This window comes from Maniola hyperantus, chromosome 10 (assembly GCF_902806685.2).
Source record: "Maniola hyperantus chromosome 10, iAphHyp1.2, whole genome shotgun sequence".
Lineage (NCBI taxonomy): Eukaryota > Metazoa > Arthropoda > Insecta > Lepidoptera > Nymphalidae > Maniola > Maniola hyperantus.
Window position 1 is genome coordinate 1,083,264 of NC_048545.1, and position 12,455 is coordinate 1,095,718.

The 12,455-nt window shown below is 40.5% G+C and overlaps 2 protein-coding genes across 3 annotated transcripts in view; both read left to right on the forward strand.

Annotated features, from left to right (window-relative positions):
- Fkbp59 (FK506-binding protein 59kD) overlaps positions 1-1,842 on the forward strand; it is a 139,733-nt gene extending 137,891 nt beyond the window's left edge. The window contains exon 8 of the transcript XR_011237214.1: positions 1,829-1,842. The gene's annotated coding sequence lies outside the window, so the exon portion shown is untranslated. The remainder of the gene's footprint in view (positions 1-1,828) is intronic.
- LOC117985861 (FAST kinase domain-containing protein 4) lies at positions 152-12,428 on the forward strand. 2 transcript variants are annotated; one of them, XM_034972651.2, is made up of 11 exons: positions 152-249; positions 463-631; positions 1,488-1,675; positions 1,892-2,119; positions 2,866-3,038; positions 3,651-3,876; positions 4,414-4,564; positions 5,504-5,734; positions 6,577-6,643; positions 7,397-7,502; positions 8,099-12,428. In XM_034972651.2, exons 2-11 carry the CDS (start codon positions 463-465, stop codon positions 8,225-8,227), a joined length of 1,668 nt encoding a protein of 555 aa, XP_034828542.1. In that variant the 5' UTR covers positions 152-249; the 3' UTR covers positions 8,228-12,428. The 2 variants fall into 2 exon arrangements, with proteins under 2 accessions (XP_034828542.1, XP_069357501.1); XM_069501400.1 differs by lacking the exon at positions 152-249 and adding an exon at positions 350-372.
- The last annotated feature ends 27 nt before the right edge of the window (positions 12,429-12,455 follow it).

A 12,455-nucleotide genomic window follows, 5' to 3' on the forward strand; every position in this document is an offset into this window, starting at 1 on the left:
AACTGGAATTAACATTTTGATTTTGGTTAAATGTATTTCATAAGTTTTATACTTGTTTTATATCTTTACAAACAAAAAGTTGCTTTCCGTTTGGTTATTGCTAATTACTTTACCAAATTTGACATCTCTTTATGACGTTTGTTGTTTGACATGTGTTGTCAAGTGTGAACAAGTATTTAATTTTTAAATTAATGTAAATGCTATAAATCTTATTTATTTACCAAAAAAACCGATATTTTGATCAACAAGGTACTTTTGTATTCAACAATTATTCTAGTACAGCAAATGCCCTTTTACAATATATAAGTATTTGTAAACAAAATTGATAAGTGATGTAAGAAGCCAAAACTTACGTGTTTTTACTTATTTCTGGTTATAAATTAGTATTATATTCGCTGTATTCAATGAATTTAATGTATAATCTAGCAGAATAAATAAAATGTTTTGTTATTTTTATTGTAGATGTTGAAGTATAGTGGGTTGGTAATTTGGAGGTTAGGTTCGCGAAATACTGTAAGGAAATACTCGGCTCCTGGGGTGACGATGTTTAAAGCTGACAAAACAGAATCTCCTACAAATATACCTGATAAAAATGTACAAACACCTGCGTCGGCCGCTAAGGAAACTTCAAGTAAGTGCAATAAAACTACCTACTGTTTAGATGTAACCTTCAAATACATTGATTATTTATTTATAAATTTTTTTATTGTGGTGGTGTGACAGATATTGGTTATGTAATATTGATACTTAGTAAAAGATTTATGTATTCCACTAATCTGTAGGGCGATTGTCTAAAACCTGCATCAATCATTATTACAATCTCAATTGTTCTGATTGGCTGAATTTGTGCGATTCTTGTTGCAACAATGCATTGTGGCCAATAGTGAGCGAGCATTAACCAATCAGAGATGATTGCGATCGTGACATTGTAGCTGTCAAACAACCGCGGTAGGGCCACTGGTGCTTATTTCGCTCAACGGTTGAGCGTTGCCGTTCAGCGAGGTAATAGCGCCAGTGTTTTGAGCACTATGCCCATAGATGACCATTTGGACCGCGTATATTTTTTGTAAATATAAATTTTTTTGTGATAAGTATTTTTAAGTTTTTTCTGTATCCACTTATTGACTGATTGACATGGTCTCATGTTAGTTAAGCCATTTGTGCATAATATTATTTTTTATTAATATTTGAATTAGTTTAACATTATATTATAATATTCCTTGAAGTACGAGGATGGTTCTTATGGAGAGAAAATGTTAAAAAATTGCCTGAAAAAGAATCTACTGTTAGGTGGTACGAAGTTCGCCGGGGCAGCTAGTAACTAATAAGATAAGAACTGTTAGTCTCAATAGTTGAGTGGTTTAGATGATAATTAACAAATATTGCTAAGCAACTTATCAACAGAATACAGATAGATTGATTTTATTAAGTTTGGCTGTAAATGTATAATTCAGTTAGTGAACGTTTGTATTACATATTTTCCTCAGGTCTAGTTGCAGCAGCCTTTGCATCTCTCAATGCCCCAGAAGATGAAACCAGGAAGAAGCCAAGCACCAAGTCAATAAAGCAGAACCGGACCCAACAGCTTGACAGTCAAATCCTGGGGGCCACTGATGTCAACAGTCTGTTAGTTGTTGCCGAGAACCCTGTCGTGTCTAGGAGACATGCCCTGAAGGTAATATTCCTTTCCTTTGAAGGTAATCATAATTGGTCCCCTTTCAGAGTGAAGGGTTTAGGATCTGTGCACGGGTGCACGCGATTGGTTGATATGTAGACTTTCACTTCCCGGATTCGCCATCTTTCTCCCACTACGCTGCTGCAGGCCCAGGTTGTTTGCCGGGCACTATAACAGTGTTTTTACGCGTCTATGACTGCACGTCACTTTGCACAGATGGTTTCAGTGCTGTCAGAATGGTCCAGCAACAACCGTGTTAAACTAACGGAGTTCGAGAAGGACCCTCGCTTCCTTAAGCTGTGCCGCATTCTGGGCCGCACGCCCGCCTCGCAAGCCATGACGTCACTCACCATGGCCGAAGACCTGAGCACAGTGCTGGGGATCACAGGAGATGATGAAGCCGCGAGGCTGATTGCTAACCTGTCCTTACCACAGATGATTAAGGTGAGTTGAACCACAGTATTAAGGGAGACACAGTAGATCGATGCTTTTGATTGCGTGGTAAATCCATACAATACCCGTCATAATAGGACCCTTACTACCTAGGCACACCGGCGGCGTGATTACGTAAAACGTTGCAGTAGCGACAGTAATGCGATAGTTCATTTGCTGTCTCTCTTCTTCTTCTTTCTATTTTGCTTTGTGGCTATTGCTGTCTTTCTCTAGCCGCTGTTACGTGTGATGTTTGACAGCAATGTTCACGAGATTTACGCCTGTCGCGAGATACCTAATCACCCCGCGGGTCGCTCCTTTGTCCAGGACTCACCGCATGATTGCTCTTGTTCAAATCTCTCTATATGTAATATCATATCATTACTCTGTGGTTAAACTCAATAGTTTTTTTTCAACTGCTTACGGCTCTGGATTCTGGCTCTATTGAGCCTTCGACTCTATAGTGTACTATTTAACTGAGACAGCTTGAGTAGAGTGCAGATTCTGGGGCAGAGACAGTGACGTTGAATCAGACCAGGGCTCACGTGGTCACGTGACCTTGGTTAGACGGCTCTCGCGTAAGTCTTTATCTCATAAGAGAGAAAGAGAGAGTTAAGAAATATGTGTTCACAAGACAGAAAGACGCGTTTCTTAAATAGACCGCAACTCTGCGTGAACTGATTTTTTATGTTGTTACTAAGAAAAGCCGGCAAAGATTTCGGAAACTTTTTATACATAATATATTGTCTTGATACCAGGTAATGAAGGCCTTGCAGCAGAAAGGCCGCCGCAGCACGCCGCTGCTCCGCGCGCTCTCGTACAACATAACGAAGCAGTCTGAGTCTATCGACCTCAAGAAGTCAGCCGACCTCTTGTTCTCGATGGCCGCTCTCAACTTTCCCGACCCCGTGCTGCTGGACAGGATATGCAGGTAGGTGAATAGATATACTGGACACTTGTAGACTAATCAAACGTAGCAATTCATGTATTAGTGATAAATAGTCCACGTGAGCATAAGTATGTCTAAATGCTAAGATTAATCCACAAAATGTAAAAAAAACCGGTCAAATGTGAGTCAGACTCGCACACACGAAGGGTTCCGTACAAGAAATAACAATTTTTTAATTTTTTGAAAATTGGCTGCCATTTTGTAAATTCTATTATTTGTTATTATGCGGCAATGAAAACACAAATTTTGTTAAAATTTCAACTCTACCTATTACAGTTAATGAGATACAGCTCACTGGCAAACAGACGTACAGCAGAGGCTTTTGACTAATAGGGTCCCATTGGCACCCTTCGGATACGAAAAGGAAAAATACGAAACTACGCGAACGACAAAATATACATTATTTGAAATGACCATAAAACCAATAAAATAGTACATTACAATAAACTAATTACTGGTTATAAATAATCCTTTTAAACTAAACGAGGTTGTTAATTGTTGTCGAAGTTGTTGGAATGCTATTTCGGCCGAGACTAGTATAGTAGTTACTTTTCTCCGGAGGAAACAACAAAATATCGAAATGTTACTTTTCAGCGATGTAATTGAGAACCTACCCTCGAACGTGGATAAGCCCGCGGTAGTGAGCTCTATTCTAGTGTCACTAGGGCTACTGAAGTACCGGCACGAGGCGGCGCTCACTGCGCTCGCGGACTGGACGCAAGCGCGGCGAGCCGTGTGTCGCCCGGCGGACATCGCCGCCGCTGTAGTCACCCTCGCCACTGTGGACTATCTGCCCGTGCAGTCGGACGCGCTGATAGAGGTAACTCATCATCATCGTCAGCCTATGGACATAGGACTTTCATAACGAGCGCCAGCATAGTCCTCATCCATCCTTCCTCATCCATCGACTTCCCTCCACCCTCTTTATTGTAGTTGGTCCATAGTGCCGGAGGGTATCCCACACTACGCTTAGTTGTACGCGGTGGCTTCGGCATTATTCGGGTCGTCGTGACAAAACAGCGCCCCTAAACCTATACCTTCTTCATCTTCTTCTTCTACATATACCTAAAGATAACGCGGCATCGTTACCATCAGAGTGAACTAGAGTGAGGGAACTCTCAGTTTGATCCTGAATTTGTCAAATATTTAAGCTATGCTGACGTAAAATGAAAGAAAATTATAACTTTTAAATCTCTGGTCTGGGCTGGTGGTAGGCATCGGCCGTGGCTAGTTACCAACCTAGCGGCAAAACCGGTACGCCAAGTGATTTAGCGTTCCGGTACAACCTTAATCCACGCGGACGAAGTCGCGGGCATCATCTAGTCTAGTAATAAATAAAACCCACCTTTCGTTCCAGACAGCTCTATCACTGAAAGAAGAGGAGATGGCCAAAGCTTCGTCTTGGCTGGATCTAGTGTTTTCTCTGTTGATTCTGGAGAAGGCAGAGAAACACCACCTTACATCCACGCTCAAGCCCGAATTCATTGAGAAACTACTCTCTGCTGGTGGTAAGACATTCCAACAGACTATTCATTAAATAAAAAGAACTTTAATTGAACCCATATTATAAATGCGAAAGTGTGTTTATCTATTGGTTTGTCCTTTAATAACGCCGCAATGGAGCACCGGATAGGTGATTTTTTAAATGGATATAATCAAAGACATAGGTTACTTTTTAGCCTGGAAAAACAATGGAATTTAAAGAAAACCTTTTTATCTGTCTTTTTTTTTAAATATTATAATATATGCAGCGCTTGGCTGCAATCAAACCTGGTGGCAAGTGATGATGCAGCCTAAGATGGAGCGTGCTTGCCTAGAAGATGCCTATTCACTCTTGACTTGAAGGTACCCATATTATATATCTCCGGAATGCAAACCATATTTGCACCAAGCTTCGTCAAAAACGGTTATGTGAATGGGCTGTGAAAAGGTACTAAATAGACAAACAGACAGACATGTTTTCGTATTATTCATATTATTTCGTATACCCATATATTATTATAAATGCGAAAGTGCGTTTGTTTGTTCTTCAATTGCGTTGCGACTGAGAAACGGATCGACGTAATTTTTAAACCTACATCCTCGCGTACGAAATCGCTTGCATCAGCTAGTATTAGTAATTAGTATTATTTAATCGCAATATTAAAAAAATAAAACTGTCACAATTTTAAGTTTTTCCTTTTTGAAACGCACGGTTTTTTTAAATCTAAATATAATAAAAGGAAAAGGTGACTGACTGTCTGACTGATCTATCAACGCACAGCTCAAACTACTGGACGGATCGGGCTGAAATTTGGCATGCAGATAGCTGTTATGACGTAGGCATCCGCTAAGAAAGGATTTTTGAAAATTCAACTTCTAAGAGGGTGAAATAGGGGTTTGAAATTTGTGTAGTCCACGCGGACGAAGTCGCGAGCATAAGCTACTTTTACAATACAATCTTTCAGAAATACCAATCCCGTCCCGACGCAAACTGATGACAATAGACGCGTACGTAGGTCTCAAATTCCCATCCACATCGCCGCGGCTCGCCGAAGACATATCAGTGGGAGTGCCCATCGTGTATACAAAGGAAAAAGCGCTCTATGTGCAAAGTATTATGGATACATTCAAGAGCTTAGTTTCGGCTGAGACGTTTCTGAGGCGAGAGTGCCAATCTGGTATGGGATTTATTTATGGTAAGTGCATATTAGCATATCTCATAAGAAAGAAAGAGAGAGAGAGATGTATGAAATAAGAGTTTACGCGATAGAAAGAGAGGCATTTGTTAAATTTTAGACTGTAGTGCTGTGCAAACTGAATTGAACTTTATTGAGTCATGAAAACAGTCGCTATTTATTTAAACGTCTTTGCGGAGTACAGATACAAAATATCTGTAATTTTCTGTATCTATAAGTTTAAGTACCCTTATTATAAATGCAAAAGTTTGTTGGTTTGTCCTTCAATCACGTTGCAACGGAGCAACGGATCGACGTGATTTTTGCAGGGGTGTAGTTAAAGGCGGCCACTGCTAGCCACGGCCGAAGCCTCCTACTAGACCAGAAATTTAGTAATTATAAAATTCCAAATTCCTGCCAGGAATCGAACCCGGGACCTCCCACTAATAAGACCACAGTGCTTACTACTGCGCCAGGGAGGTCGTCGAAAAATCCTGAGAATAATGCTTTCGACGTTGTGTAAAGTCTACCAATCCGCACTTGGCCAGCATGGTAGACTATGCCTAAACCCTTCTCTTTTTGAGAGGAGACCCGAGGGGTGATTACGTGTCTCGCGACAGGCGTAAATCTCGCGATCATTGCTGTCAAACGTCCAGAGAGAGACAGCAATAGCCACAAAGCAAAATAAGAAGAAGAAGAGAGACAGCAAATGAACTGTCGCATTGCTACTGCTGTCGCGTTGCTGTCGCTACTGCAACGTTTAACGTAATCACCTCACCATGCTCAGTAGTGAGCCGGCGATGGGTTGATCATGAGGATATGATACTCCGCTTGACCTACTAATCTCATTTAAAATTTTACAGATGCTGAGTTTGCTGTCGATTCAAAATGTCATCCAGTGCCTTTAGAAAAAGCAGCTAACAGAAAAGAGTGAGTAATTCTGTAAACACTTCAGAGTTACGTTTAAATAAATATACATTGGGGCCGATTCTCTTGTACACAATCTCTTAACTAAACTAAATTAACAGGTCTTAATCTAGTGCTATCGTTTTCCGCAAGCAACATGAAAGGGATAGCAATAGATTTAGACGTGCCATTTTAGTTTAGAGATTGCGTGCAATGGCATTAGCCACATTTACTGTTTCGTTTTAAAGCTTCAGTTCGTCCAAGTGGAAACCTTGCTAATTTAAAATCTGGTGGTACTGAATTTTTTTAATGGAAAAAAGATACTGATTTGACTAGTTGTCAAATACCGGATTCTTTCAACGCTAAGGGCCCTCGCCCACGGCGACTTTTTGTAGCGATACAGTAGCGATGCTGTCGCGCGTCCGCATCGATACAGTCGCGAAGCGGTCGCTAGCTGTGTGCCCTCGCCCACGGTCTCAGATTCAGTCGCGATGCAAACGCGATATTGTCGCGCTTCTGTGTCGATGCAAACGAGAAAAAATGTTGCACTGATGCTCGGTTCTCTATTCACGCGCCACCCTCCCTCCGTTCTTCCCCCGATGTCATCCGACAAAGTCGCGCGTTTGCATCGATGCAGTCGCGATGCAGTAGCACGTTGCAAATGCGACTAACACGGGTTAGTAGTGATGCTGGCGTGCGTTTAGTAAACGCGCGACAGCATCGCTACAAAAAGTCGCCGTGGGCGAGGGCTCTAACTGATAGTCTGCCTGTTCCCAGTGTGCACAGGATTGCAGTGTTAGGGCTGGACTACCACGACCTCACGAGGAAGGTGCAACTGCCGCTCGGAGTCAACAACTTGTACAGCAGGCTACTGGAACTGAAGGTAAACATCATCATCATCATGATCAACCCATCGCCGGCTCACTACAGAGCACGGGTCTCCTCTCACAGTGGAAAGGGTTTCGGCCATAGTCTACCACGCTGGCCAAGTGCGGATTGGTAGACTTGACACACCTTTGATAGCATTAATGGAGAACACTCAGGCATGCAGGTTTCCTCACGATGTTTTCCTTCACCGTTAAAGCAAGTAATTTTTTAATTTAATTAAATTATTTTTTAATTTTTAATGCTTGTGTATTGAAGTCGGATTTTATTTTTTTTGTAAAAAAAAATTATTAGGTCGCCACCTTGTATCGAGGTGTTCTAATGTACCAATTAGTTAATTAGTTAGTGTCACAGATTAATCATTAAAAGCTCTAAGTCGAACTTCCTTTTGTGTAAAAAAGGCCGCCAAACAGAACATCTATGTTGAGGCCGCCAATTTTTCGAGGTTTTTAAAGTACAGAGTAGTTACTGCCATAGGTTTAAAGTTTCGCGCTAACGTTACTTTCAACCATATTTAAAATGACCGCCATACAGAACAAATTTTACCTGTTTATAATATTAGTATAGATTAATAGTTAGAATCTCTATTTCCAGGGCTTCAAAGTATTAGAGATTCCATACACGGAGTTCAATCCAAAGGACAAACTAGTGACTAGGGTGCAGTACATCGAGAAACGGCTAAAGGAGTTAGTCAGTCAGTCAAATACATCGCGTACGAGTTAGGTATTAAATTAAGGCTGACACACAAAGTGCGATGGAAGCCGGCATGACGTCACATTGAATGCGCGCGTACGGTTTGTAAAATAAAGGCCATATCTGGCGAGGCGCAGCGCAGAGCATTTTTCACTGCCAAATAATTATCGACTCTACCTACGTTCGTACGGGAGTTTGTTGTGGGCTCTTCTCAGACCTGGGCGCGTTTGGAACCCTCGTAGCTTTAGTTTTAAGTTTGCGTAATAATTATCACCACTATATCTTAGAAATCCAACATCTAACCATCAAAAAGAGTAATTTATTACCTATTTTGAATAAATCATTTGACTTTGACTTTGGCTTTGCGGTGTGCAGGCTCGACCGTACCAAAGGGAGATTTCCCTCCGAGCGCTTGGTTTGCTCGGTAGCGCCAGCTGGGCCGACGCGACGGTTGTATCTTTACTTCTTAATGTAGTCCAGAAAACTCTGTTAGTGCGATTACTGTCGGCGGTACATTTGTTCGGTACTAAGTCATGAAATGTTATCGATTGAATAGCGCCATCTAGTTGCAACCGCCACACGTTAAAATAATATCAAAAATAAATTGACCCAACTACTAGACGCCAAAGAGGAAGTCCAACTAGTAAAATTTTGTAAGAAATTAGAAAATTGAAAAATTAACAACTTTATTGCACTCTTTAAATAATTTCAAATGTCCTGACTATTTTTTCCAAAAATAACGTAATACCAAGCGTTGATTTGCATTGTTAAAACATCGGCCATCTCACTCTTGAGTGTGTCCCACCCGTAAGTGTTGGTTGAAACAGCATGCGTTCTCGCCCGACTTGGAGTGACCATGGACTCAATGTGGCAACGTTGTCGTCGTGTCGCACTGCCATCGAACGCTGTGTGTCAGGCATTAGTGTATATTTTCTAGTAAAAAAGGTATTTGGTAACTTGAAAATGAGGGAGGTCTGTGGATTGATATTCCTACATTGCGACAAGGCAATCTTGGCGCGTGGCGAAAATCGGAACTAACGTTGCCGTCAACCGTCCCCTTTGTTCTTGTTTGAATATTCTAAGCCTTTGTTCTCCGACAGCGCCCCCCTGACAATATCATTCAAGTGCCAAGAAAGTCTTGGCACACTGTACATCCGAACATTTTTGAGCATAAACGCTTATCGCATTTTTTGTTAATTGAAAAATGTATTTTGTTACTTACCGTATAAGGTCCATATTACGCTGATATTGGCACCGATTCTAAGCACAACCTAATTTTAGAGTATTCGCACCCTCTTCTTACTATTGTAATATGAAAAGGACAGAAGCAGTTTGACATTTCTAAATTTAATTTTTAGATGGTAAAACCCGTGATTTTAGCACGCACTCGCGAACCTACTGTTTAAATTTGTATTGTGCACTAAAATTTAGAGTCTTTAAATGTGAAACTCATGTACCGTTCCTTTTTTAGCATTAGTAAAAAGAAAAGGATGCAGATATTTTAAATTTAGTTTAGAGAGAGACTGGAGAATCGGGGCCATTTACTTACTTACTATTTATTTTTACAGTACGCGGCCTAAAGTAATGTACATGATTTAGAAGAAGATAGCAGATTTGTAGACAGTTGTCCCTGTCATTGAGAGCGACAAAGCGTTATATAGGTATGAGTGACAGAAACAACGCTCTACAAAGCCGAAATGTCATTCTAAAGGCCGATGTACATTACTTTCTGCCGCGTATTGTACCTTTGTTGCCAATGGGAGCCTATTCCTACCATAAAGTATATTTATTCCCTTTATCGACATATCGTCTCTAACATCAATGTTGACCAAATGCCTTATAGTCAGGGTTGGGAAAAAATTGTTAAAAAACAAAACATTTGTTTAAAACTGTTTTTTTTTTCAACAAATGTGTAAAACATTGCCAACCCTGCTTATAGTATGGTAATAGATAATAATATAATTAAAGTATTCAATAGTGGTTTCACCCCAGATCAATTATTACACTGGATGGAGTGAAAGATTCAAAATGTATAGGACCAATGAGATTAATTTAATATTTTACTCAAATTCTGCACCAAACTGCAATGCTTTGGTGACATGTAGTTTGACACGTGATAGCTCCGATCCAGTGTAATATTGATCCGGTATCCGGTGATTTCACTCACCGGTTTCACTTTCATTTGTGCGTGTATGTGGCGTGAGTGAAATCGAGTATTAAAGTGCAAAGGCATTTCGTGATGTGACAAGAGGGTGATTGGGGTTGAACATTATACATAAAAATCACACACACAAACACTAGTCTGACGTGGACACGTCATTCGAATTCTGTAAATGTTGGCGAGATTCACATCTGGTCAACGTTTATAGAATTCTAGTGTCGAAACAAGATTATATTATAGTCAGGGCAAAATGCATAATTATACTGAAGTACCATTGATTTAATTTCCATAAGTTTAAAGCGCTGCACTGAAGCGCTGGTTGTAAATATAAGGATGAACTTCCTAATTTTACTTTGACGCTGAATTGTTTCGGTGCTAACGTTATAAGTCCCGCAAATTATTATTGCGCTGGATCCATGTCTCGTCAACATCGAAATGAAGTAATTTTGACGTCAGCCCAAATAAAAATATACCATCAGCTCGAAACTTCAGTCTAGTGCTGTGCTAGTGCGCATTAGCAATTTGCGAGACTTATGGCGTGAGTACTAAGAGTAATAAGACGCTCCGTCCACGTCTGATTTTTTGTTGGTTCGATAATTTCGCCTACTTTTATCATAGATTTTTGACCGACTTTTTGTAGGACAGAATAGAATAGAATGTTTTTTTATTCATGTAAACTTTTTACAAGTACTTATGAATAGTCAGGTAGTTTTAATTTACCACTGGTGGACATCAATATTGCAATCTGTATACTTCATTTCTTGCCGACAAAAATCGGTCACTGATTTACGGACGTGCAAACGTGTTTATTATTGCATTGGCTCTCGAGTCTCGAGGCATCAGCGCGCTCTGTTAGATCGATGGTCGCGGAAAGAGAGGGATGCGCTGCGCTGCGCGATAGCGGTAGAATGACAGCTACAATGTCATGACCGCAATCACCTCTGATTGGTTGACGCTGGCTCACTATTGGCTACAATGCATTGTTGCAACAAGAACAGCACAAATTCAGCCAATCACAACAATTGAGATTGTAATAATGATTGATGCAGTTTTACAAAATCGCCCTACTGAGTTCTGACTTCTGACACACCACAACACATTAGTTTGTTTGCACCTTTACTATGTTATTATTGTGTACATATTTTTACTTATAAAGAACGTGCTTAGACGTACTGTGTTACTAATCTAACACAATCTCTAAACTAAAATGACGTCTGAAATTGTCGTCCCTTTCATAATGCTCCCTGCAGAAAAGAATAACACTAGATTTAGGCCTGTTAATTTAATTTAGAGGCATGACGCATAACTGAGTAGGTTCCTGCGGTAGTTTAGCGGTGCGGGAGGGGTGTGATGACGTGACGCGAGAGCTCAGTGATTCGTCAACTTGTGACTACTGTCACCCTCCCGCACTGCACCGCTCCACTCCGCGGGCCTACTCGGTTATGCGATATACCTTTAGGTGCGACAGAATTAGCCATGCTTGCCTTTAGAATGACATTTCGGCTTTGTAGAGCATTGATGTTTCTGTCACTCATACCTATGTGACATTTTGTCGGTTTCAGCGACAAAGACAATGCTCTACAAAACCGATATCTCTTTCTAAAGGTCGTTGTACATTATTTTCTGCCGCGTACTGTACCTACTTATGTCATCCCAACACTTTCATCGAAGTGAGGATAGGAAAATCCATACTAATATTATAAATGCGAAAGTGTGTCTGTCTGTCTGTCCGTCTGTCTGTCTGTCTGTCTATCTGTCTGTCTGCTAGCCTTTCACGGTCCATCCGTTCAACCGACTTTGACGAAATTTGGTACAGCGATAGCTTGCATCCCGGGGAAGGACATAGGCTACTTTTTATCCCGGAAAATCAAAGAGTTCCCACGGGATTTTTAAAAACCTAAATCCACGCGGACGAAGTCGCGGGCATCATCTAGTAATCTATAATTGTAGAAAAATCGACTTTTACTTCTGTTTTGTAAAAATAGTTTCCTATAAATTACGGTAATTTGTGGTCTGTGTGGATGTGTGTATAGAGATGGTTGTTAATATTATCAAAAATACAATTGCTTTGTACAAATTGTTTTATTTACAAAAATT

What these genes read in the sequence shown, in the direction of transcription:
- LOC117985861 (XM_034972651.2), top strand. Translation starts at nt 463, where the DNA reads ATGTTGAAGTATAGTGGGTTGGTAATTTGGAGGTTAGGTTCGCGAAAT. An exon ending in CTAGGAGACATGCCCTGAAG is followed by an intron (nt 1,676 to 1,891) that starts GTAATATTCCTT and finishes CACTTTGCACAG; the next exon opens with ATGGTTTCAGTGCTGTCAGA. An exon ending in AAAGCAGCTAACAGAAAAGA is followed by an intron (nt 6,644 to 7,396) that starts GTGAGTAATTCT and finishes GCCTGTTCCCAG; the next exon opens with TGTGCACAGGATTGCAGTGT.